This window comes from Oryza sativa, chromosome 5 (genome assembly GCF_034140825.1).
Source record: "Oryza sativa Japonica Group chromosome 5, ASM3414082v1".
Classification (NCBI taxonomy): domain Eukaryota; kingdom Viridiplantae; phylum Streptophyta; class Magnoliopsida; order Poales; family Poaceae; genus Oryza; species Oryza sativa.
This window is the reverse complement of record NC_089039.1, coordinates 24,690,249-24,713,624: the sequence shown is the minus strand read 5'-3', so window position 1 is coordinate 24,713,624 and position 23,376 is coordinate 24,690,249. Positions and strand designations below refer to the sequence as shown.

Sequence of the window (23,376 nt, the reverse complement as noted above, 5' to 3'; positions counted from 1 at the left end):
TTGCCAGTCCGGCCAAGGCCGGGCTGGGTTTTCACCCGCTGCTCACCACCTGCAAATCCATGGGTGGTGCCCCGATGCTCCACCACCACTCAAGCTCTGCCAACATGTGGGACCCCTGCATTGGCGCCCCCCCGCCGGCCAGCCTTCGTGCGCCGAAGACCGCGCCACAACCACCAGTAGCTCCTTCTCACACCAAGGTCGCCTCCTCCATCGCCGGCCGCGCCTCTCGCGCCAAGCCGGCCTCCATCTCCGCCAGCCGCGCCTCTCACGCCGAGCCGGCCTCCGCTACCATCAGCTGCGCCTCTCTGCGCCAAGCTGGTCTCCGACCCCTCCTCCAAACGATGCCACACCAGTCAGAAGTAGCCGTCTGCCACGCCCTTGGCTAGCCGACCGAAGTCGTCATGCCTTCGGTGACCGCAGTCACGGTCACCACCGCTGCTGCCGAACGCCCGTCGCCATCCACACCTTGCACCCGACTCCTTCCCCGCCTCCACTTGCTGTCGCCGGCGATGCCGTTGCCGCATCCGGCGACATCACCACCGCCTCACAGTCACGACCGCCGCAAGCCGGCCGCCGTCGCCGCTGCCGCTATCACCAGCCGTCGTCTCCGCAAACCGCCGCCATCGCCAAAGCAGCCGCTACATCGTTGCCTTTCGCCACCAAAGCAGCCAGCAAACCGGCCCTACGCCGCCGCCTTGTCCTCCGCCGCCGCCGCTAGCTGCCGCAGCCACCACCGCCAGCCACCCTCCAGATCCAGCCGAGTCGCACGGATCTGGAGGACACCGCCGCCGTCGTCACCGAGCACCGCGCCGCCACGACCACCACCAGGCGCCGCCGTCGCCTCCTTCGCTCCCACGACCAAACCACTGCCACCAGCCGTCACCCCGCCGCCACCAGTGCCACCGTGCCGGCCTCCGCCTGCCATGCACCGCCGCCACCACGCCACGCACTGCCGCCACTGTGCCGTGCCGGGTTTCGCCGTCGCTGGCCGAGCTGCCCCGCCAATGCTGCGCCAGCCGAAGCTGCCGCCGTCGCACGGGCTCCGCGCACGCCTCCACGCGGAGTCGGCCTCGCCCGTCGCCGCACCACCGGGCACCGCCCACGCCGTCGCCACTCCGTTGCCTTCTTGATCTTGATCTGTGCATATGAGTAGGCAACCAAAGATCATTCTACGACGAATTTACTCGAACCAAACAAGTCTCTCCTGTACCTGCATAGAAGCAACACTGCAAACATTGCAGAAGCTACAGCTATTGATCCAACCACCAAGAGGACACATCTTGTGGTCAATCCCCTCTTGCTCCTGAGCTTGGAACCCAACATAGATCTTGCTGTATGGAGGTTTATTAGCTGAGCTCAGATTGTACAGGTCGTAATACAGAGCTTGCACATCCAGATTCACTTGAGTATGCAATGCAGTAGCATTTGTTCAGGCAAGCTTCTCTGCAATCTTCATCGGTGTCACCTGGCTCGTCCCGAGCGTTGTAAGAGAACCCTTGGAGATTGTCAAGAATGGCGAAGAATAGCTGTTCAAATCATCCACAATTTCTTTTCTTCAAAAAGAGAAGAAAAGATTACCCAACCCATTTCTTATCAGATTTCCCAAACTACTAAAGCGTAGTTTGGATAAAGGATGTTTAACATTAATTTAAAGTATTAAACATATACTAATTATAAAATAAATTACATAGATGGAGGCTAATTCGCGAGACGAATCTATTAAGCCTAATTAGTACATGATTTGATAATGTTGTGCTACAGTAAATATGTGTTAAAAATGGATTAATTTGGCTTAATAGATTCATCTCGCAAATTAGCATCTATCTATGTAATTAGTTTTATAGTTAGCTTATATTTAATATTATAAATTAATATCAAATATCCGATGTAACATAGACTAAAGTTTAGTCCCTATATCCAAACTACCCCTAAAAGCTTCAAATTACAAACCAAGTCAATATACTGATTTCATTGAACTGAACTGAAGAAGTGTTCTGCGGTTTGCACTCTGAATAAACGTTTCTCAAAGTCACAACAAGGCCTGCATCAGTGCATCATGACAACTGAGCGAAATGAACTGGGAGCCTGCAACAGTGGAATGACTCGACATCGTACAGACGAACGCATTGGCATTATAGGCTACTGAGGTTGCGGTGCAGCCGCAGCCTCGCCGCCGGCCGCCCTTGCTTCGACCATATCGTCGACGAGCCTGCGCAGATCGCGGTACGAGGACCCGCCTTCGGCCACGGCCGCGTGAGCCTCGGCGGCGAGCTCCTGCGCTCTGAGCCTCGCCGCGTCCCCTGCCCCACCAGGCTCCAAGAACCTCGCCACGGCTCGCGCCACCGCCGCCGCCGGCACCACCATCGCCTCCTCGTGCCGCACGCTCCGTGGCCCGTCCCACACCCTCTCGCCAATCCTCAGGACGTCGGTGACCAGCCTTTCCTCGATGAACTGGTCGAACACCAGCGGCCACGTCAGCAGCGGGACGCCGGCCGCCACGGCCTCCAGCAGCGAGCTCGACCCGCAGTGCGTCAGGAACGCCGCCGTCGCCGGGTGAGAAAGTATCGCCGTTTGTGGGACCCACCCTCTGACCAGCACCCCCCTCTCACCAACGCGCTCCTCCCACCCCGCCGGCGGCGACCACCCGTCGGCCCTGACCGCCCACAGGAACGGCTCGCCGGAGGCTTCCAGCCCGAGAGCCAGCTCCTCGAGCTGCTCCTCCGAGACGGGAGCAAACGTGCCGAAGCATACGTACAGCACTGACCGGCTCGGCTTGGAGTCCAACCAACCGATGCACGATGCCTCACCGGCGTTAGCTTCGGCCGGTGGCTGCGGCAACGAGAGTGGCCCGACCAAGTAGACGCGCTTTGCGAGGCCGTCGCGCAAGAATCTCTCACGGTACGGCTGCTCCATGCCCAAGAACGCGTTCACGGCGAGACCATGGCACATCCTTTGCCCCTGGGGAATCTTGTTCGGGTCGATTCCGTCGAGGTTCCCTTGCCGGATCAAGAAATCCGGCAACTCGGACTTGGGGAACCGTAGCTCCGCCCCTGGAAACCCCGCGAGAGTCAACTCCGCCGAATCGGAGTCGTCGTTCGCGGCGGCGGCGGTGACGAAGCGCATGGCGAGCCCGGAGAATAAACCGATGACGCTGAACGAAACGCAGGGCACGCCGAGTTCCTCGGCGAGGCCAGCGTTCCAGAAGAAGTGGGCGTCCGTGATGAGGGCGTCAGGAGATTGGCCCGAGATGAGCGCCTCCTGCGCCGGCCGTGTCAGCGCCTCGTTGGTGGCAGCGACGTCGATCCGCCACCCATCGGCGCCGGCAGTGGAGAGGTTCTCGACGCCCCGAGGGAGGCCGGCCACTTCCGGGAACGGATAGGTGGCGATGCTGACCACGCTGGTCGCCGCTGAGCCATGCCGCTCGAGGGCTGATCGGACGACGGAGACATTGGCCGGGGTCACGGCGATGGTGGGCTCGACGGCGTCCGGTCTGGCGGTGACGAGGCGGACGGCGAGGTCGGTGAAGGGGCCGATGTGACTGGTGGCGAAGAATGGGATGAGCAGGACGCGAAGCTTCTTGCTGCGGTCAGTAGAAGCCATTGCTTTCTGCGACTCTCCTCTTTGGAAATTGGAATGATGATGTGTTTGATTTCTTCAAGCTTTCCTACTCTTCTCTTGACACTCTAGTTGGTGTTGGTTAGAGTAAATATCAGCGGGACCAATATTGATGATGTGTCGAATTAATGGCCTGTCTGAATTCCATGAATGGATAACAGAGAAGCAGAAAAAAATACATGATTCTAACATACTCTCTCCGTAAAAAAAAAAAAAAGACAAATAGTGAATTTTCGTGTCCAACATTTAACTGTCCGACTTATATAATTTTTTTTTATAATTAGTATTTTCATTATTGTTAGATGATAAAACATGATTAATACTTTATAAGTGATTTATCTTTTTTAGTTTTTTTCATAGTTTTTATAAATAAGACGGACGGTCAAACGTTGGACACGGAAACTCAGGGTTTGTCTTTTTTTGACGGAGAAAATAAGTATAACGGTAAAACAAATCTACATGCAATTAAGTTAGATATTCTTTCAATCCTTTATATCAAAAAAGGTCAAATATAAAAATTCTATAAGATTTAAATCCTACAAAATTTATACATTAATCCTTTGTTTTAAAAGGTTCTCAATAAAACTTGAAAAAAAACGAATGCATCATTTAAATAACTTTATTTCAACCATAACCGGCATGCTAGACATGTGTAGTATTGATTATTGGGCACAGTCGGATCTTGGTCGATGATATCTACCACTGACATACAGCATTTCTTTTTTACCACCGACGCAGAGGCACTCCTCTTTTCATTTCACTCCTCTTTTCATTTCTTTTCTCCCATAGAACGATAAATTATTTTATAATGCTCTTTACATACTATCTTTGTTTTTTCAATAGATGATCTTATTTTAAAATTTTGAGTAAATTACATCTACAATACGTAAACTTGGGGTAGGTGGGTGTAATCTAGTGCAAAAATTTAAAAACTGAGTATATAAGGGAACAACTTGGCTAGTGCGTGCATTTTGGCTAAATATCAATATTGCACACCATACTTTTTATGCCATATAAAAAAAGCAGCCACTCATGCCAGCCATCTTGACAAGGATTTAGATGTATTATATATTGCTTTATCTGTTAGTTGTAACAATAAAATAATCTATCTATTTGAAACCAAAAGATATATGATTATCAAAAATAAGTGCATGCAAATAACATAATTTTCGAGCGACTCGCCTAATCAACATATTCATTGTATTGGGTTATGAACATGGCAAAACACGAAATTGAATTCATGAGCCAAAACCTAGCAGTTAAGATTAATCAAAGATATATATTTATGTTTTTGATTAAAATGCACGTGATTGTCAAGTTTATATACCAGTCTACTCGTTTTTCTTCAAGTTATTATACTATATCGCACGTATCTACCAAATTCTTTGTACCGTGGGTACAATTTACTCTAAAAATTTACTTTACAAAATATTAACGTTGATCAGTTTATTATTGTTGTACATGTTTAACGTTAACGTCGTAATTAAATGACACAAACCGACCCTGAATTCCATCGCCCGGTCATCCGGTTCCGGCCCGATGAAGCAATAAAAAAGACAAAACTGGCTGCGCCGTAGTTATCACTGACTCGGAGTCCAGTGTACCGAACGGACGGGCCAGATCCCTTCTACGATACGACGAAACAAATCCAGACCGTACATCGCCCCACCTCCTCCCCCAAGTCCACTCCATCTCCGGCCCGCACGACGAACTCTTCCTCTTCATCAAAAAAAAAAAAAAATCCCTCTCAAAAAAAAAATTTCGACGCCCGCCGCCGCATGATTCGCGCTCCTCGTCGCCTCCTCCCAGACTCGTCGTCGCCGCCGATCCACCGCCGCCGCCTCCCGCTTCCGCCTCTCTTCCGCCGCCGCCTGTCGCCGCTCCAGGCCTCACTGGTCCAGGCCCTGCTGTGCACTGGCCCGATCCGAGGCGGCCGCGGCCTCACACCGCTCGGTCTGCTCATGGATCCGGCCGCCGACGGCGAGGGCGGGGGCTACGAGGACGCGTCGGAGTTCGCCGACGCGGAGACGGGCGGGGGAGAGGTGGTGCGGGGGGAGGGGGAGGGGGAGAGGGAGAGGAAGGAGCTGCCCGAGGAGCTCGCCAAGGGGGTGGTGTGCCTCGAGTGCGAGACGTCGCCCGAGGCGGAGGCGGCGGGGGCGGGCGGGACCTGCCGCGTCTACGTCGTCGGCACCGCCCATGTTTCACAGGTGAATTGGCCTCCTCGTCAGCTCGATATATGATGTAGCCTCGAACTTTTTGGAGAACACCTAGGGGACGATCTGGTCTCGATTTATTTGGATTGCGGGTTCGCATTAGTCCAAATTTTAAGTTTTCACTAGTAACTTAGTTCAAATTTCGTTAGTAACTTATTTAGGAAGTGAAGAACTTGCAGGGTTGAGATTACCAGTGAAAAAAAAGAAAAAACTGGAGAGCGAAACACAGCAAACATGTAGGGCCTGTTTGGTAGAGCTCCAACTCATAAATTTAACTCCAGGAGTTGGGTCTGGAGTAGAGTTGTGGAGCTGCCTAAACCAGGTTCTACATCTCTAGTTCATTTTGTGAGAGCGCTCCACCTAGCCCCGCTCCCATTTTAGGTGGAACTAAAACTGTTTGGCTGAGCTCCAACTCTAGAAGAGAGGTGGAGCTGAAGCTGAAGCTGTGCCAAACAGGCTCGTAAAATCCTCATGAACACGAACTGTACCAACAAAAGACTACCCTTTTTTCCTTTATAGTAATTTATATAGACGTGTATTTGTAGTGGTAGTGGTAGCGCTATGACCGATGCAAATTTAGTTAACTGTTGTTGTGTCCTGTACTTTCAACTTATATGCATCAAAGTCGCGCTTACTATGATTATACTGTGGATTGAATATTCGTATGTTGATTCACTTTGTAGGAATCATGTGACCAAGTAAAAGCCGTCATCGACTACCTGAAACCTCAGGTTCTTCCTCTTTTTACTCATCACCGATAATTTACCAGTTGGTGAATCATTTGGCAGGTTGGCTGCCTTCTTGTGGAGTGCTTATTGATAATTGATCCGGAACACCTTATACTAATTATTTTAACACCTCTTTAACAAATGTAGGCTGTTTTCTTGGAGCTCTGTGCCAGCAGAGTCGCCATTCTGACACCACAAAACCTTCAGGTATGATCATGCAGAATTTACTTCATTTTGGGTTGTCATGTTTGTTACCTATGTACATTGCACGAGGAAGGGAACACTTTCCTCTTTTTTTTGTTTGAGGTTATTGTACATGTAAAAACTGAATGAATTATGAACCATGAGAATACACTATGAGAGTGCTGAAGTCTATTGTCGTCTGAATTTTGTCTGTTATCTTCCCTCAAATAGTGAATACAAACTATTTAGAGTGATAATGTGGTTCTATACTTCATGGAATTAAGCTCAACTGGGAAAAGATATCTCTTGTGGATATATCTCTTACAACACTGGTTAAGATTTATTTACGCGAGAGAATTAGAAGTTGGAATTATGGCAGTGGCATTGTATTGCATTTTCGTATTGGCAATTGGCATGGATGGCCATGCCAAAGACTATCTGATCAATCATAAATAGGAGCCAGTGCTGACATGCCTTCTATCAGTATTTGATTAAGTGCATATAACTTATAGCACTATGCTAGTGTGTAGCAACAGACTTTAGCCTTATTAATGGTTTGCAGCCATCATTGACATAAGTGTTCGAGATGTTATATCTACTCGTAGTTAACTTGTTTTATCATTCTGTTATCATCATAGGTTCCTACCATGAACGAAATGATTGACATGTGGAAGAAAAAGAAGATGAACACTTTTGGAATACTCTACAGCTGGTTTCTTGCAAAGGTATGCCTTGATGCTTGTTTTGCAGTTCGTACTTATTGTTAGGTAAGTTTTTTTTTAAAAAAAATTTACATGGTGGGCTATGTTTTTGGCATCCAAGGTTGCTAGCCAACTTGATGTGTTACCTGGGGCCGAATTCCGAGTGGCATTTGAGGAAGCAATGAGTTATGGCGGCAAAGTTATCCTTGGAGATCGCCCTGTCCAGGTATGCAACCTACTTATCTAGTGGTTGAATTTGGTTGTCTATAACCTCCATACAGGTTATAGATAGATGCAAGAAGAAGAAGGGAGAGGATATTCATAACAGCTGACTGGCTGTGCCAATTTAAGGTTCATACGTGGATAAATGTGATAAACTTTTAGTGTGGATTTTTTTGTGAACCTAGTACAAACAAATGATAACAGTTTATTATGTTACCTCAAGTTAAGCAACCACGTATTCATGCTATTGACTTTTTCACTTGTCATTATTTTGAATTGTGATGAGATATTTTTATCATAATGGTGCATCTTTTGACATGACATCTGGAAAAAAACTACATATTTTTCAAATGTTCATCACATCTGGCTGATTGGATGGAATAAAAGATAGTTGCCACTGTTTGCTTGCGTCTTAATCTTTTGCTATATGATATGGACTAATGAGGTTAGATATTTTGTTATTTAACTCAAAAGTTGAGATGTACTCCATATCTTGTTACAATGATCTCTATCATATAGAAGATTTGATTAATAGAATATGAATCTTGATATCGTTAGAACTTTCTACAGAATAAACAATAGTTTGGTCAGTACTTATATTTCATTAGCAGTGGTGCCATCTTATCATCGTCTTTATCTGTTTCGAAGATCACTTTGAGAAGGACTTGGGGGAGAATGTCATTATGGCACAGGGCAAAGTTTTTGTACTACATTGTTTTCCAGTCCATATTTTTACCAAGCCCGGAGGAACTTAATAAAATGGTATGATGTCTTCCTGGATGACTTGAAATGTACAGTTCTAGTGTGTGATTTCATATAACTCAATATACTTTCTAGACTTTAGTATAGATAGACAATTAACCAGACTTTACTCCATTTGCATAGCAATGACAATGCTTGTCTATACAGCTGAAGGACATGGAGGATGTTGACATGCTAACACTTGTTATTCAAGAGATGAGTAAGGCATTTCCTACCTTGATGGAGACACTCCTACATGAACGTGATATGTGAGTTACTTAAAAAAGTTTGTGTTGATATTCTCGATTACCACCACAATCTTTTGTGCTTGAATTATTGAAATTGTGTTTGCAGGTATATGTCCTCCAAATTATTGAAGGTAGCAAAGGAACATTCCTCGGTGGTGGCAGTTGTAGGAAAAGGGCATGTTTCTGGAATAAAGAAAAATTGGGAACAACCAATCGAGGTTAGATATTTTTAAACAGTGATATGCTTCGTACCAATAGGAAATCCATCATCCATCTAGGTAGTTATTCAACAGAAAAGTTCTGCAGGTTTTAATTTTATATGCACCATTTTTTCAACTTTTCCTGCAGATAGAAAGTTTACTGGTATTACCAGTGACTAAGCAAGGTGCTTCAAAGATGAAAATTTTGGCATCCATTGGAGCATTAGGTGGTGTAGTAATAGCAACCGGAATCTACATATGGAGTAGAAAATAACAGTGTCAATCCATTAATTCTCTGTTCATCCTGCCATAATGCCTAACATTGTATTTACCTTTTGCAAATAAATTTAAATTTACAAATAGATGCAATTTTCCGATACTGAAGTCAAAACAAATGAAAGGACAAATATACTGAATTTTGAAATTTGTCTGCTTCCAATGCTATGTTTTTTCTCCTTCCCTTACAGAAGGGCGCTACTTCTATATTCTGCATCCTGGCATTGTACTTAAGCTTGAAGCAGTGAGCAACAGAGCTGCTCATGAAAGAGACTTCTAACTAGCAAAAGCATTCCGTGCTTATTTTTTCACATAGGTTAGCTTGCATAAGGTTGATGCAGTCTTTGTTCCTAAGTAATCTATACAATCTGGTCAGATTTGGTGACCAACTTATGGTTGACCAAACGGTGGATTCACCAAACTAACAATGCTACTACGAAGAACAGCTGAATAACCAACCTACACCCTGCAAGGTTCGTCATCAAGCCCATCTGTACAGATTCATTAGTTTGTAGTAGTTTGACAACTGACAAGTGTTTAACTCTAGATTCATACGCTGTTCCAATCAGTCTCCTCAAAAGCGTAGAAACTGCAACTTCTCTCAAGTCTCAACCTTTCCCTAATCTAAATCGAAATTACATATATGTTACAGAGAAAACCATATAAAATTCTACAGATCACAAATGTGGCGGGACGCCGAATAAACTAGTCGACGAGGCTGTCACACGTCGGCCTGACCGCCCCGAGATCGCCGGTGAGCACGTCGGTGCGGCCCATCTTGACCATCGCCGCCGCGAAGTCGGCGAAGTACTCCTCCGACGACGACGCGTTGGCGAGCTTCTCGACGTAGCCCCTCGTGACGGGGTCGTCGCGGAGGCTGCCGTCCGACTGGAACAGGCCGCCCGTGGCGAGCACGTGCCGGTAGTAGCTCAGGTCGAATGTGAAGCCGCTGCCGGGGTCCATGGGCACCTTGGCCGCGCCGCCGGCGCCGCCATGGCCGTCGTGGTCGTGGTCGTGGCCGTGCCCCGGCGGGCAGAGCTTCTTGAGCTTCGCCGCGTAGCCGGCGTCCAGCGACGGGTCCTGGTCCATCCTTCCGGTGAAGTTGTACAGCCGCTTCTGGAACGCCCCGCAGTGCGACGTCCCGATGCTGTGGCATCCTGCACGACGCCGCCGCCGCCGCCGGCGGCGGCCAATGGCCATTACCGGCGTTCTGATAAGCTGTCGCCGTCGTCCAACGCGAGAAGCAAAAGGGGAAAAGGAGACGGCGTGGTAGTATACGTACCGAAGAGCACGGCGATGTCCTTGGCGTTGAGAGACTTGACGCTGAAGAAGGTCTTGACGTCGACGATGTTGGAGTCCGGCGGCGCCAGGTCGTTCTCGGCGTACTCGGCCACGCTCACGTCGCCGTCCCTCCTCCCGGTCTCCACGTCGTACCACGGCCCCTTGCTCTGTGCGAATCAAGGAGCATTCAGAAGCAGAGCGCGATATCGATTTGCAAAGAAGCCATGGATTTGTTCCGTGAGGCGCGTACCAGGTAGACGGCGTCTCTCGCCGCCATGGCGATGATGTCGGCGCAGGAGACGGTGAGCGGGCAGACGGTCTCCAGCCTCGCCTTGATCCGATTGATGGCGTCGTAGCCCCGCATGCTCCGGTTGGGCGTCGCGTCCCTCTCCCCCTTCCCGCTCCTCGACCTCAGCATGATCGATCCGTCACACCCCTGCAACCAACCCAACCACGATGATCGCCATGGACGAGCATGAAGTAGCTTGGGGCAATTAAAAATTGTTAATTACCTGGACGAAGCAGTCGTGGTAGTGCATCCGGAGCAGAGACGGCGCGAGCGTGGGATCCTCCTCGAGGATCATCCTCATCTCGCCCAGCACGACGTCCTCCGCGACAGGGCACTTGGCATGGTAGAACCCCACCTGCAGCGCGGGCCACGCCGCTGCCGCTGCCGCTGCCTCCGCCGAACCCGCGACGACCTCGCCGCTCGCCCGTAGGGCCAGCAAAAACAGCAGCAGCTCCAGCTCCCGGGACATGAGGCGGCAAACTGTCTCAACGCCGAGCCGCGCGCCGCGCCGGAGACGGGATCGGAGCCACGGGAGGTTACGGGCAACGATCAAGCTGTACTGCGGCAGCAGCTAGGCAGCGGAGAGCCATTGGCGTAGTACAAAGATGGCGACGAGACGCGGGCAAACCAAAGGTCGATGCGTTTGGTCGCGCCGTGCTTTCAGATGGGTGCGTGCGTGTGTGAAACAGAGCGTTGAGTGCGACGGACTCTACTCCGCCTAGCTAGTAAGCTCGAGCCTGTGGCCTGCGGCTGCTGCAACTTGCTCATGGAGTTGGGAGGCTTGGTTGGTTGGTTGGTTGGTTGGTTGGTTGGTTGGTGCGCGCGCCGGAGTGCAGTGTAGTGCGGGAAGAATTTTTTTCGTTTTTAGATTTTTTTTAATATTTACAGGAATAATCTATCGACCAAAAAAATTGTAGAAATAGCCCCTGCCGCCCTAATGGTGGGCGGCAAGCTGACGTGGCAGACGGTGGGTCGACCGCGCCGTCTGCCGCCGTCGGCCAAAATTGCGATTAGGCCCTTACCGCCCATACAGAGGGCGGCAAGGGGCTAATTACAATTTTGGCCGCCCATAAAGAGCTTGCGGCCGTACTTTTTCATCTGGATCCCTTGCCGCCCTAATAGAGGACGGCAAGGGACCCAGATGAAAAAAAGTACGGCCAAAAGATCTAAAACCGAAAAAAATTCTGTAGTGCGGCAACCGTTCGGCCCAGGGCGCGCGTTCGCGGACGCGTCTTGCTGCTGGTGTTCGGTGGCGCGGCGTTTTCGCGAGGGAAAGCGTTGGGGCCTTTGAGGAGTTGGGTTGTATCAGATGAGGCCGTACGTTTCTTTTAGTTGGGAGAGACAGGCCGAATTGGGTCACCCAGGCCCAACCATATTGGGCCTAGATGGACAAGCTAGTTAGCTCAAGTGGGGATTTTATGTTGAAAGGTGTGTGTTCAAAGTTGGAAAATAATATCTCCTGTGGAGATAAAGTTCGTTTCTTCTGGACCAATTTAAAGCCGAGTAAAGATAGTAATATTTATCTCCTATTAAGACCCTTGTATATTATATGTAGAGAGTAGGATGAGACATTGATGGTTGATTGTACACGAGAACAAACGGAATTGCTAAAAAACCGTCCCAAGTTTTTTGGGCAAAAAAACTTTTAAATGTAACTATAGTATAGTTGTAGTGTAATATTATAACTATAGTGTAACTATATTGTAATCTCTATATAAGTTAGATATAAAGTTGCATATATTATTTTAATACTTATATACATGTCATACTATAGTTATAGTGGAAATTATATTATAATTATACTATAGTTAGATTTGAAAGTTTTTTCCAGCAATTTTTTAGATAGTCTTGAGAACAAATCTAATAAGAGAGAGTTCTATTCTATATCTCTATGTCAATTGTCTATTTCTGCAATATTCTCGAGGACAAGTAAAAGGACATATGTGTTCTACATCTTCTTACGCCTCTACTGTTGTGCGAAAAACAAGGAACAGATCCAATGATCCACTAATAAGCGTATTGGTTTACAACACGTTAGCAGCTCTTCCATCAACGGTTTTGTCGTTCTAATCTGTTGTTAAGATTAATTCTTCCAATTTCAAGGTCCCTGAGCAGCCGAGCATAAAAGTAAGGACCCTTGAACATGCGTATATAAATCATTTCGAAAAAAATTTACTGTCCCAGAGAGATATCGAGAGATATAATTTTTTTTATAATTATAAATTTTGATACCTCCTTTGAATAGGTCGGCCCGCGTAAATGGCATATGTGTAGGTTCGTGTGCCAGTGCTCAGTTAAACGTGGGAGATGCTAAATTTGCCGAATTATTAACTGCTTGATGAAGTTACAATACGGAAATATAGATCGCAGATAGCACTCAGGGTGTCAGGACTGATCAGTACCCATCTCATACTATACAGGCCGGTCGCGTATAATAATAGCCAATGTTCGTACCGGCCTTAATTTGATTTGGTGTCATAGATGCCATCATGATCAGCAATAATCAATTGCATTTTCGTAAGTGCATGCCATGTGACCAAAGCTACTTAAGAAATGTTTCTGTCGTTCAGTTTGGACAGACATTCAGGCCAGAGAGCTGCAGGCACAATGGGGTTAACAAAATGCAGGGCGCCAGAGAGGTTTGTGGGACTCTGCTGACAGTACTGAACAGCATATCAATTATCAAATTGCCCTGGAACACTTGTCATGGCACGCATGATAGATGAGTCCATTCTTGACCAGATTGTTCCTCCAATTATAGTTGTCAGTTGCGAATGATCAGATGTGCAACCCATGTGATGCGTTGCTGTGTGTTACAGCTTTAGTAATGACTCATTTTGGTTTACTAGTTTTCATGTTAAAATGACGACAGTGGCATCATAACTGAGTAACTGTCTGACAAAGAGATAGAGGCACCAATGAGTGATAAAAAATAATAAATGTATAATAATGCAAGGTGAAAAAAAATGAAGTTTATTCATATGATCATGATGAGCACGTACTTGGAGAAAACTTTGTTACATACATGCATGGCTCGCTATATAAACAAAACAATTAATTAATGAAGTGATTGAAATCAAGAAAAAAAAAGAAGGGACAGGTAAATCTTACGATAATGATCTACATGGAAATTAATTATAAGATGGTCACGGCCGGAATCAAAAGCTGAAATCCATAATCACAGTCTCGGCGAGCAGCTGATGATATATGACGATAATTAAGAGAGATGATTAGTTAACCACGTTGCACTTCTTCCTGATCTCGCCCTGGCTGCCGGTGAGCACTTCGACGCCGCCCATCTTGACCATGGAGGCGGCGAAGTCGGCGAAGAACTCGTCCTTGTAGCCGCCGCCGGCGTGGCGCTGCACGTAGGCGCGGGTGAAGCCGTTGGTGAGCAGCTCGCCGTCGGAGTGGAAGAGCCCCCGCCGCTTGGCCACGTTCTTGAAGTACCCCAGGTCGAACGTCTTGAAGCTCCCCGGGTCCATCTCCACCAGCGTCGTGTTGTCTTGGAGGCTCGTGCACTTGCTCCTCAGCCTCGCCATGTACTGCAGCTCCAGCGTCGGGTCGATGTCGTGGGCGTTGTCCAGGCCGGTGAAGTTGTACAGCCTGTCAGTGAAGGAGAAGCAGTGCGACGTCCCGATCGTGTGCCCAGCTGATCAACATCGACAATGGATCGTGTCAGACACCATGGATGGATGTGTGTACGTGTGTGAAGAGAGTTTGTGTGGTGGCAATGGTGATGGTTACCGGAGAGGACGACGAGGTCCTTGAGGTCGAGGTTCTTGGCGGCGAACATCTGGGTGAGCTCGGTGAAGTTGGCGGTGGGAGGCGGCAGCTGGTCGGTCTCGTTGGCGATGGACACCCTGCCGTCGCGGCGGCCGAGAGGCACCGCCCAGAACGGGCCCTTGCTCTGGAAGAGAAGACAACGACGACGACAAGTCGAGGTGAGAACTTTTTGCTTCTGCAAACTGTGTCAGAGTACACGTGTCATGCGTGCATTGCAGTGTACTATACTCTACTCACCAGCCACACGGCGTCCCTGGCCATGAGCGCGAGCACGTCGGCGCAGGAGACGGTGCCCGGGCATGCCTTCTCCACGGCGGCCTTCACCCTCTCGACGAAGCCGAACCCGCGCAGCGTCTGGTTCGGCGTCGCGTCCTTCTCCGCCGTGCTGTTCCCGGCCGAGTCGAGCAGCACCGAGCCGTCGCAACCCTGCATGCACAGACAGTCGACGCCGGCCGGCGACGAGGTTGTCAGGCGACCTGATCGAACACTACTACTATACACCAGCAGCCGCGACGCAATGGAGAATGGACACTGCATGCACAGCTTACCCTGACGAAGCAGTCGTGGAAGTGCATCCTGAGGAGCGGGCCGGCGAGGCTGGGCGCGGCGCCGAGCGCGCGCACCATCTCCTTCCGGACGACGGCCTCCACGCTGGGGCACGAATTGCTGTAGAACTTCTCGTCCAGCTGCGCCGACGACGCCATCACCGCCGCCGCCGCGAGCAGCAGCGCTAGGATCACCCTCGACGACGCCATGATCACCACCAACCTCGATCAGAGCTAGACAACAAAGCTAGCTAGCTAGGCTAAGGCTAGAAGAGAATGCTTGTTGCTGGTAGCTGCTGCTGCTGAATTTGCGGGCAAGAATTGGCGCGAGATTTATAGCGCGGCGCCGTCCTGGCCCATCCTGTCCCTATTCCCCCATGTGGTAGGCTGGCTTAGCTACCTGCTAGCTGCACTTTCTGAAGAATCACGCATGCAAATTATGCAAATGGCACAATGAGCTGTTCTTGTTTTCGCTTTGCCGAATCTTTCTTGTAGCAGGTACGCATTCAGATACTAATTGCCATCCAAGAACGAAGTACCAATTGTACTGCAAAAACTTTTTTAAAATCGGCTACGGAAACAGTTGGTTGTGGAGTTCTGATCATCGCGGGCGCCGGGCAGGAGTCAAGAATGCAGCACCTACTGGTTGTTAGCAGCAGGCCAGCAGCAGCAGCGAAAGAGATGAGGAGAAGAATTCGTCGATCGAGAACGTATTTTTGTACGTTGTACTGACAAAATCAGTGCGAGATGTCTCTGCTGCTTGATCGATCCTGTAGGCGTGTGCTTTGCATGGAATCTAAAGCAAAGTTGGTCAATTTGAAGAGTAATTTATTTCTCGCTGTGAACTTCTGAACCGCAACTGAGAGGACGTGGGAGATTATCCACATGCTGTCATGTTGATTAACTTTAGAGGTGATGATCAGACAAAGTACTGTGGATTCCCTTTTTTTTTTCTGTGGCCTGTAACCATCGGTTCAAGCCATGTGCACTGTTGCAGGCTGTAGCAACTGACAAAGATTAATGCCCGAGGAAACAATACCATTTCACACCTTAATTAACTACTCTCTCCGTTTTAAAATGTTTGATACAGTTGACTTTTTAGTACGTGTTTAATCATTCGTTTTATTCAAAAAATTAAAGTAATTATTTATTCTTTTCACATCATTTGATTTATTGTTAAATATACTTTCATGTACACAAATAGTTTTACATATTTCACAAAAATTTTTAAATAAGATGAACGGTCAAATATGTGCTAAAAAGTCAACGGTGTCAAATATTTTGAAACGGAGGGAGAACATGTACCATCCTGCGCTTCTGATAAGTTAGTTATGTGAAAATGTAGTAAAAAAATGGCAAATGTGCCGTTTAACCTCTTTACCTATTTGGGTTCAAGATTCAGTACTAGAATGGGAGTTAAAAAAAATGCTGCTTTCTTCTGAGATAGTTCTCTTTTGTTCAGATGTCCCCTTGTTTTATTTATATCGTATAAACAATTATGAAAAAAATGACTTGAACTTAAACCTACATGTTGTAGAATGATATACATATTGATCTATATTATTATTATTATTATTATTATTATTATTATTATTATTATTATTATTATTTAAAAAATATAACTATTTAGATAGCATGCGAGAAACGAGGGAACATCCATTTAAGGAGTGAAAAATGACAAATATGCTATAAGTTTAATATTTGGGTTCTAGAACGAGAGTTAGGATTATTATGGGGAAACTCTTTTAATCACCCGAATGGATGTGCACTGTTTAATGCATGTCATCTAAATAATTATGAAAAAATTGGTAAGATAAATCAATATGTAATATATCACTCCACAAACGTAACATGCAACTTAAAATTTAACTTCTACAAATTGTAAAAGAAAAATAACAAATAAAACTCAAATTAGTATATGTATATTTGCAGTTAAATTTGTTGTTTTTGTTACGACTTATAGAAATTAAATTTCAACTTGCATGTTTGTGGAATGATATATTACATATTAATCTATCTTGTCAAAAAAAATTAAAAATTTTTTATAACTATTTAGTTGACATATAATAAACAAGTGAATGTCCACTGGGTGATTAGAATCCGTCTACACTAAGTACTGGTTATATTTGCCTGTTTGAATGTAGAAATCCAGACGATGTCCTGAACCCTGAATCATGAGCAGAACCGAAGTAGTAGTAGGCAAAAAGTACAAACTCTACGCTTATGTACTGAATTAACTTACGTATCGTTCATTGCACGCGACAGGCCTGATCGATGAGTCCACAACACGTTGTCCGTCAGCTGAGCCATTCCTAGCTAACTATCCCCTTTTTTTCAAATCCTGAAATAAATGAACACAGTGAACCGGCGAGCTGAAAATCCAATCAGAGAGTGCTCCGATCCAGCTCAAGTTTACACCTGAAAGCTATAGCTAGCTAGGTTGAATCAAGCGAGACGACCAGTCACCAACAAAAAGGAGAAACGAACAAACTGAAAACTCAAAGCAGCTGACGATGCATTTTGAGTCGTCAGAGCCGGAATGCACATGTGCAACTAACAGGAAAGAGAGCTCTGATCAGCGATCACCACGAATACACGATGATATGAGAAGCGATCGATCGAACATCCGGCGGCGGCGTCGGCGTCGCCGCGCTGGAATTGATCAATCATCCGCACGCACGAGAGACGCCGGGTCGCCGGCTAAGCCTGCAACAACTCGTAGATGGATGGACCAGTGGACACACTGTTAGGTAGTTGAAGTGGTATCATTTTGTTCAGAAAAGGCATAGCAGGTAGGCAGAAGCAGAAACAAACACCAGCTTTCATCGGGGGGCTCATCTCTCATGGCCACATGGGCAACTAGTAGACACTAGACAGTTCAGAAACAGCAGCAATGGCGACTCATCATCTCAGTGAACTGAACTGTTTTAGTTAGCTAGCTAGCTTACTTGCTCCGTTTCTTTTTTCCAGTTTCTGGAAGCTAATTAACCTGTGCTATCTAACTCCGATTCTTTTGTCCCCAGTACACTCTGCTAACTGCAGGCTGCTTGGAGAGATGCTAAGAATTAAAGAAACTGGATGGTGCATCAGTGCATGTGGCCGGTGGCCTTCTGCTAGCTGCCTGCACACACGAGTAGAATGATTGATCACTTAAATCACTTTTGTCATTTGACAACGAGATTTCACCTTCGGAGTTGCCAATGATTAGCACAGCCAAAGTATGAACTGGTAATACTTCACGAGGCTGGGACGAGTCACTTTTTTTTTAGTTGACGAGGATTTTTTTTTTTTTAAAAAAATGGAAGTTAAACCGGTTAACCAGGCCGATTGCTAGCAGTCTGAAGGCAGATGTGACCATTAAACCGGCCCAACATGGACGTTGCTCTTGGGCGGTTGGGCCTGAATATTAGACCCAATTGGGCCCAAACAGTAGGCCCATCCGTGGCCCATAGCGGTAATGTTGGGGCTACCAGGAAGTCTACATTTTGATCCAGATTTCAAAAGGAATAAGTTCATCTGAGGTCCCTTAACTTGTCAACGAATCCGATTTTCGTCCTTCAACCGAAAACCAGATACAACGGGTCCCTCAACTATCAAAACCAGTGCAGATGAGGTCCCTCGACGGTTTGGATGGCGGTTTTGGCTGACGTGGCGCTTACGTGGCTAATTTGACTCGGTCTTCATCTGACGTAGCATTGACGTGGCAATTCGATCCGAAAAATAATAAATCTCATGGGACCCACATGTCAGTTTGAATGAATTAAAAAATGGTGGGTAGCATTCTCACACCTCCTCTTTCCCCATCTCTCCCCTCTCCTCTCTCCAGCGCCACGGGGTCACGGGGAGGTCTGGCGGCGGCGGCCGACGACGCGGGGGAAGGGCGGGCCGTCAGTGGCGGGAGTGTTGGGGGACTCGCCGTAGCCCACCACGATGACGCCGTGGTTGACGTCGGCGGACGGCGGTGCACGGCCCTGTGTAGACACCGCTGCCGTAGAGCTGGAACATGAAGTTGCCGGCGTCGACGGTGACGGACACCGGCTGCGTCGCCACAGCCCTCGCCAGGTCGGGCTCGCTGCTGGTGTCACGTTCCGGTAGCCCGCGATGCTGACCGCGCTCTGGTTCAGCTTCGCCGCTTGGCACGCGCTGTTCGCGGCGTGGTACGGCTAGCTCGCCTCCGTGGTGACTGGTGAGGCCGTGGTTGCCGACGATGAACTCGAACAGCTCATGTACCCGCCGCACCCCACGGCCTCGTCGTCGCAGTCTACGAGCTCCTGCTCCGACAGCGACACCAGCTCACCGTTCTTGTTGATCCCCTCTATCGCCGCCACGGCGGAGAACGCCCAGCAAGAACCTGCATCCACACAACACCCAGATTTCCATCGATTAATCTCCAACATTTTTACAGGTTTGAATCTTTCTTTACCATGCTATTGCTCACACACCACAATCTTCTTGGTACTTCACTTCCACCACTGCTCCTTTCTTCCTCCAATCTACGCTCTTCGGCAGAATATCATCACTGCTCTCTCCAGGCATTGCTCTGAGGAATTGCGACATGAGGTCTGAACCCCAGCATCTTGGCTCTGAACTCCTCGTTCGTCAGGTCGGCGAACGTACTTCTTGTCAGCCAGCTTGTAGCCATTGCACATGGAGTTGAACTTCTCAACAAGCTCAACGTTGCTCCTGTACACCTCGAACCTCCTCTGCTTCTCGTCGGCAGTCGTGCAGCTCCCGGCACTGCGCTCGCACGAGCTCTAGCTCGTCGGAGACGGGCGGCGCGCCGCGGCCCCGATCTCCTCCACGAGCCCCCGCGCGGGGTCCGCGCCGACGCCGTGAGCGAAGACCCAGCGCTCCCGCCGCCGACGCCCTGCCCACTGCCCTTCTCCCACGTCGCCGGCCGCCGCCGCCGGACCTCCCCGTGGCCCCGTGGCGCCTGGAGGGAGGAGAGGGGAGAGATGGTGAGAGAGGAGGAAGAAGAGGAGGGGTGACAATGATATGTGGGGCCATGTGGGCCCCACCATTTTTTAATTCATTCTTTTGTTGAAACTGACATGTGGGTCCCATGAGATTTATTATTTTTCGGATCGAATTGCCACGTAAGCGCTACGTCAATGCTACGTCAGATGAAGACCGAGTCAAATTAGCCACGTAAGCGCCACGTCAGCCAAAACCACCATCCAAACCGCCGAGGGACCTCATCTGCACTGGTTTTGATAGTTGAGGGACCCGTTGTATCTGGTTTTTCGATTGAAGGACGAAAATCAAATTTGTTGACAAGTTAAGGGACCTTAAATGAACTTATTCCATTTCAAAATATTCTGTGAGCCATATATACCGTGGGCTTCCAATCCTCCTCAAATTAAAGGGCCTTTTTAAAATAGATAATTGCCTTCTTTCAGTCACCCATAAAAGTACAAAACTACTACCAACAAGCAACATGCGCAGTTACACACATTTTCTGCACATTTCCACCACGTCACAAAGAGCTAAGAGTTATCCCTAGGACAATCTCATTAGTGTAGATACATCCATTAATCTTTTATCAGAGGCAAACGTAAAGCCGCTCTTTATGACAAAAATAGGTGACACAAAAGTGTTATCTGCCACATACATAACTTCAGAAATTACCCAACACCAAGAGAAAAATAAAAAAAAATCTTTTTGCAAGCTCCAAATCTTGGAAACCTTTTTCACTCTTTGCAGCATTGTACTCTTGCTCTTTTTCCAACCGATCCATGTCACCCTCAAGCTTCTACTTGATCTACACGAAGCTCACCGTGCACACAACCATGGCCACAAAAACCCTATAAAACCCCATCCGATCGCCATCATCTCATCATCAGTTCATCACCAACAAACAAAAGAGGAAAAAAAACATATACACTTCTAGTGATTGTCTGATTGATCATCAATGGCTAGCAAGGTCGTCTTCTTCGCGGCGGCGCTCATGGCGGCCATGGTGGCCATCTCCGGCGCGCAGCTGAGCGAGTCGGAGATGAGGTTCAGGGACAGGCAGTGCCAGCGGGAGGTGCAGGACAGCCCGCTGGACGCGTGCCGGCAGGTGCTCGACCGGCAGCTCACCGGCCGGGAGAGGTTCCAGCCGATGTTCCGCCGCCCGGGCGCGCTCGGCCTGCGGATGCAGTGCTGCCAGCAGCTGCAGGACGTGAGCCGCGAGTGCCGCTGCGCCGCCATCCGCCGGATGGTGAGGAGCTACGAGGAGAGCATGCCGATGCCCCTGGAGCAAGGCTGGTCGTCGTCGTCGTCGGAGTACTACGGCGGCGAGGGGTCGTCGTCGGAGCAGGGGTACTACGGCGAGGGGTCGTCGGAGGAGGGCTACTACGGCGAGCAGCAGCAGCAGCCGGGGATGACCCGCGTGAGGCTGACCAGGGCGAGGCAGTACGCGGCGCAGCTGCCGTCGATGTGCCGGGTTGAGCCCCAGCAGTGCAGCATCTTCGCCGCCGGCCAGTACTAGGCTTAGCTGGCTTGCCTCATAGCTAGTAGGATCACACCGTTGCTGTGTTGCATGCAACGAGATAGTGATCAAAACAAATAATGAATAATGAAATGTTTTGAAAACAAAATAGCTGGTGATAAAGTACTATATATGATTTTGTGCGTTCTGGACAATTTTATTCTTCAATACTACTGCAATAATCCCTGGATAATAGTTCTTGACAATTATCAAAATCAGAACCTTGACAAAAAAAAAAAACAAAGAGAAATTTTACCGGCGTTAAGAGGTAGCAACGGGCACCAACATTTTTAATGTAAATTTGATATCTCCTATTACTGGAAATAATATTGAGAGATATCAAATTTTATACTAGAAAATATGGTACTTCCTAGTACCTTAATGTAACGCTCCGCTTTTCGTGAGACGTTAAAAACTAATTCGGCAAAATCTTATATGCGAAAATTTCCGTTCTTTGTATGCGAGTCTAAGTTGTGCCAAGATCTCAATTCAAATCCGTCCTTGATCCCTCTCGTCACCATCAAAAATTGCCTCCTCGAAATTCCTCTTCCGACTCAAGTCTCCAAATCAAACTCTGAAATTCTATCCCTCTCTTTGAATCATCGCCAAAATACTTCCCCGGATCCAAAATATCCAAAACCCCATCTTGAATCCTCCGTCTACTCCTTCCTCTCATCCAGATCCCAATTCCAAAATCTAAGTCAAATTCCAAGTTCAAATTCTCTTCGAATCAATCTCCTCCGAAAAAGTCTATTTTGCCTCCCTCGGCCCATCTCCTCTCAGCCGCTCCTCCTCCTCCCCCTCGCACGTGCGTTGCGCGTGTGCGCTCGCTCTCTCCTTCTTCCTCGCTCTCTCTCACCCTTTCTCTCTCTCTCTCTCCCTCTCTCTCTCATTGACTCCCGCCGACGCCGCCCAAAATCCCAGCCACGCTGCCGATTCTCGCGCGCATGGCCGACCGGCAAGGACGCCGCTCCCACGCGCCTCGCCTGCCCGCCGCCCAAAACGGAAGGGAGAGGCTTCCCTTTCCACCGTCCTCCCTCACTTTTTCCCTTCTAAACCCGGCCTCTCTCCTCTCGCCCTTGTCTTCTTGCGCGCGGAGGCAGAGGACGCCGACAACGTCCTGCCGCGCCTGTGCCCCCACCTTGACCGCGCCACGCCGATGCTCCCGCGCCCGCGATTCAATTCCCGCCGTACGATCCACCGCCTCCACCGCCCCTTCGCATCCTCGCCGTCGCCACGTTTCGCGCAGCCCGCGAAAACGCTGCTCCCGCTCGTGACCGCCCGCCGAGCGCCAGCCGAGCGCTCGACCGCCAAGGTCGGTTTCCCTCCTCCAAACCGACCTCTCCTCCTCACCTATAAAACCCAAGCCCGAGCTCCCCCTCTTTTCTTCCCGTTTTACTTCCCTCTGCCGCCGCGCCATTGTCGCCCTTCCTCCGCCGTCGCGCGTGCCGGGAAGCCGACGTGCGCACGAGGAGTCAACGAGGAGCTCTGCGCCGCCCCATCGCCGCACTCCATCTCTCCTTCCCCGGCGCACACGCCTCGACACCGCGCCGCCTCGGCGTCATCCGCCGTGCGCCGCCGCTCGGTCGCGTGCCACCCTCAGCCTTCCAACCCTTCCCATCCCCAATTCGCCGCCGACACCGTTCCTCCCGTCGGTGAGCTCCTCAGCTTCCTTTTTCGCCGTCCCCGCACTCGCGTAGCTCGCCGTGCGCTCTGTTTCCGCATCACCGCCTTCTTCCTCCTCGTACCACACGCGGTGCTGCGTCCGCCACCGAGCAGTCGCGCGCCGTCGTCGGCCCTTCTCTCTCGTCTAACCAGCTCGCCGTCGTCCTCCCGTAATTTCTCGCGCCCCCTCTCTGTTTTCCCGGCGACGCCC

At 49.0% G+C, this 23,376-nt stretch overlaps 5 protein-coding genes and 1 pseudogene across 5 annotated transcripts; 2 read left to right on the top strand and 4 right to left on the bottom strand.

Moving 5' to 3' along the window:
• Positions 1 to 1,942: 1,942 nt before the first annotated feature.
• LOC4339225 (probable UDP-glucosyl transferase 73B6) lies at positions 1,943 to 3,656 on the bottom strand. The gene has a single exon (XM_015783659.3). The coding sequence runs from the start codon at positions 3,598 to 3,600 to the stop codon at positions 2,140 to 2,142; it is 1,461 nt and encodes a 486-aa protein (XP_015639145.1). The 5' UTR covers positions 3,601 to 3,656; the 3' UTR covers positions 1,943 to 2,139.
• Positions 3,657 to 5,313: 1,657 nt separating this feature from the next.
• LOC4339224 (uncharacterized) lies at positions 5,314 to 9,275 on the top strand. The gene is made up of 9 exons (XM_015783657.3): positions 5,314 to 5,822; positions 6,512 to 6,559; positions 6,704 to 6,763; positions 7,378 to 7,464; positions 7,562 to 7,666; positions 8,311 to 8,424; positions 8,572 to 8,672; positions 8,758 to 8,869; positions 9,000 to 9,275. The coding sequence occupies exons 1-9, from the start codon at positions 5,394 to 5,396 to the stop codon at positions 9,123 to 9,125; spliced, it is 1,182 nt and encodes a 393-aa protein (XP_015639143.1). The 5' UTR covers positions 5,314 to 5,393; the 3' UTR covers positions 9,126 to 9,275.
• Positions 9,276 to 9,601: 326 nt separating this feature from the next.
• Positions 9,602 to 11,326, bottom strand: LOC4339223 (peroxidase 1-like). The gene is made up of 4 exons (XM_015783658.3): positions 10,921 to 11,326; positions 10,659 to 10,844; positions 10,410 to 10,575; positions 9,602 to 10,284 (listed from the first exon to the last, which is right to left on the bottom strand). Exons 1-4 carry the CDS (start codon positions 11,164 to 11,166, stop codon positions 9,833 to 9,835), a joined length of 1,050 nt encoding a protein of 349 aa, XP_015639144.1. The 5' UTR covers positions 11,167 to 11,326; the 3' UTR covers positions 9,602 to 9,832.
• Positions 11,327 to 13,647: 2,321 nt separating this feature from the next.
• LOC4339222 (peroxidase 1-like) lies at positions 13,648 to 15,332 on the bottom strand. Its single transcript, NM_001402583.1, has 4 exons — positions 15,032 to 15,332; positions 14,721 to 14,909; positions 14,445 to 14,607; positions 13,648 to 14,349 (listed from the first exon to the last, which is right to left on the bottom strand). The coding sequence occupies exons 1-4, from the start codon at positions 15,236 to 15,238 to the stop codon at positions 13,928 to 13,930; spliced, it is 981 nt and encodes a 326-aa protein (NP_001389512.1). The 5' UTR covers positions 15,239 to 15,332; the 3' UTR covers positions 13,648 to 13,927.
• Positions 15,333 to 18,864: 3,532 nt separating this feature from the next.
• On the bottom strand, positions 18,865 to 20,819 carry LOC107280989 (vignain-like; annotated as a pseudogene).
• Positions 20,820 to 20,855: 36 nt separating this feature from the next.
• LOC4339221 (19 kDa globulin-like) lies at positions 20,856 to 21,689 on the top strand. The gene has a single exon (NM_001402582.1). The coding sequence runs from the start codon at positions 20,940 to 20,942 to the stop codon at positions 21,498 to 21,500; it is 561 nt and encodes a 186-aa protein (NP_001389511.1). The 5' UTR covers positions 20,856 to 20,939; the 3' UTR covers positions 21,501 to 21,689.
• The last annotated feature ends 1,687 nt before the right edge of the window (positions 21,690 to 23,376 follow it).

Bases quoted from the DNA above. Each gene is read 5' to 3' on its own strand.
- LOC4339225 (XM_015783659.3), bottom strand. From the start codon at position 3,600: ATGGCTTCTACTGACCGCAGCAAGAAGCTTCGCGTCCTGCTCATCCCA.
- LOC4339224 (XM_015783657.3), top strand. From the start codon at position 5,394: ATGATTCGCGCTCCTCGTCGCCTCCTCCCAGACTCGTCGTCGCCGCCG. The intron at 5,823-6,511 runs GTGAATTGGCCT...TTCACTTTGTAG, and splicing joins GCACCGCCCATGTTTCACAG to GAATCATGTGACCAAGTAAA. The intron at 8,425-8,571 runs GTATGATGTCTT...TTGTCTATACAG, and splicing joins CGGAGGAACTTAATAAAATG to CTGAAGGACATGGAGGATGT.
- LOC4339223 (XM_015783658.3), bottom strand. From the start codon at position 11,166: ATGTCCCGGGAGCTGGAGCTGCTGCTGTTTTTGCTGGCCCTACGGGCG. The intron at 10,845-10,920 runs GTAATTAACAAT...GGTTGGTTGCAG, and splicing joins ACCACGACTGCTTCGTCCAG to GGGTGTGACGGATCGATCAT. The intron at 10,576-10,658 runs GTACGCGCCTCA...TGATTCGCACAG, and splicing joins CGAGAGACGCCGTCTACCTG to AGCAAGGGGCCGTGGTACGA.
- LOC4339222 (NM_001402583.1), bottom strand. From the start codon at position 15,238: ATGGCGTCGTCGAGGGTGATCCTAGCGCTGCTGCTCGCGGCGGCGGCG. The intron at 14,910-15,031 runs GTAAGCTGTGCA...CTGTGCATGCAG, and splicing joins TCCACGACTGCTTCGTCAGG to GGTTGCGACGGCTCGGTGCT. The intron at 14,608-14,720 runs GTGAGTAGAGTA...CTTCTCTTCCAG, and splicing joins CCAGGGACGCCGTGTGGCTG to AGCAAGGGCCCGTTCTGGGC.
- LOC4339221 (NM_001402582.1), top strand. From the start codon at position 20,940: ATGGCTAGCAAGGTCGTCTTCTTCGCGGCGGCGCTCATGGCGGCCATG.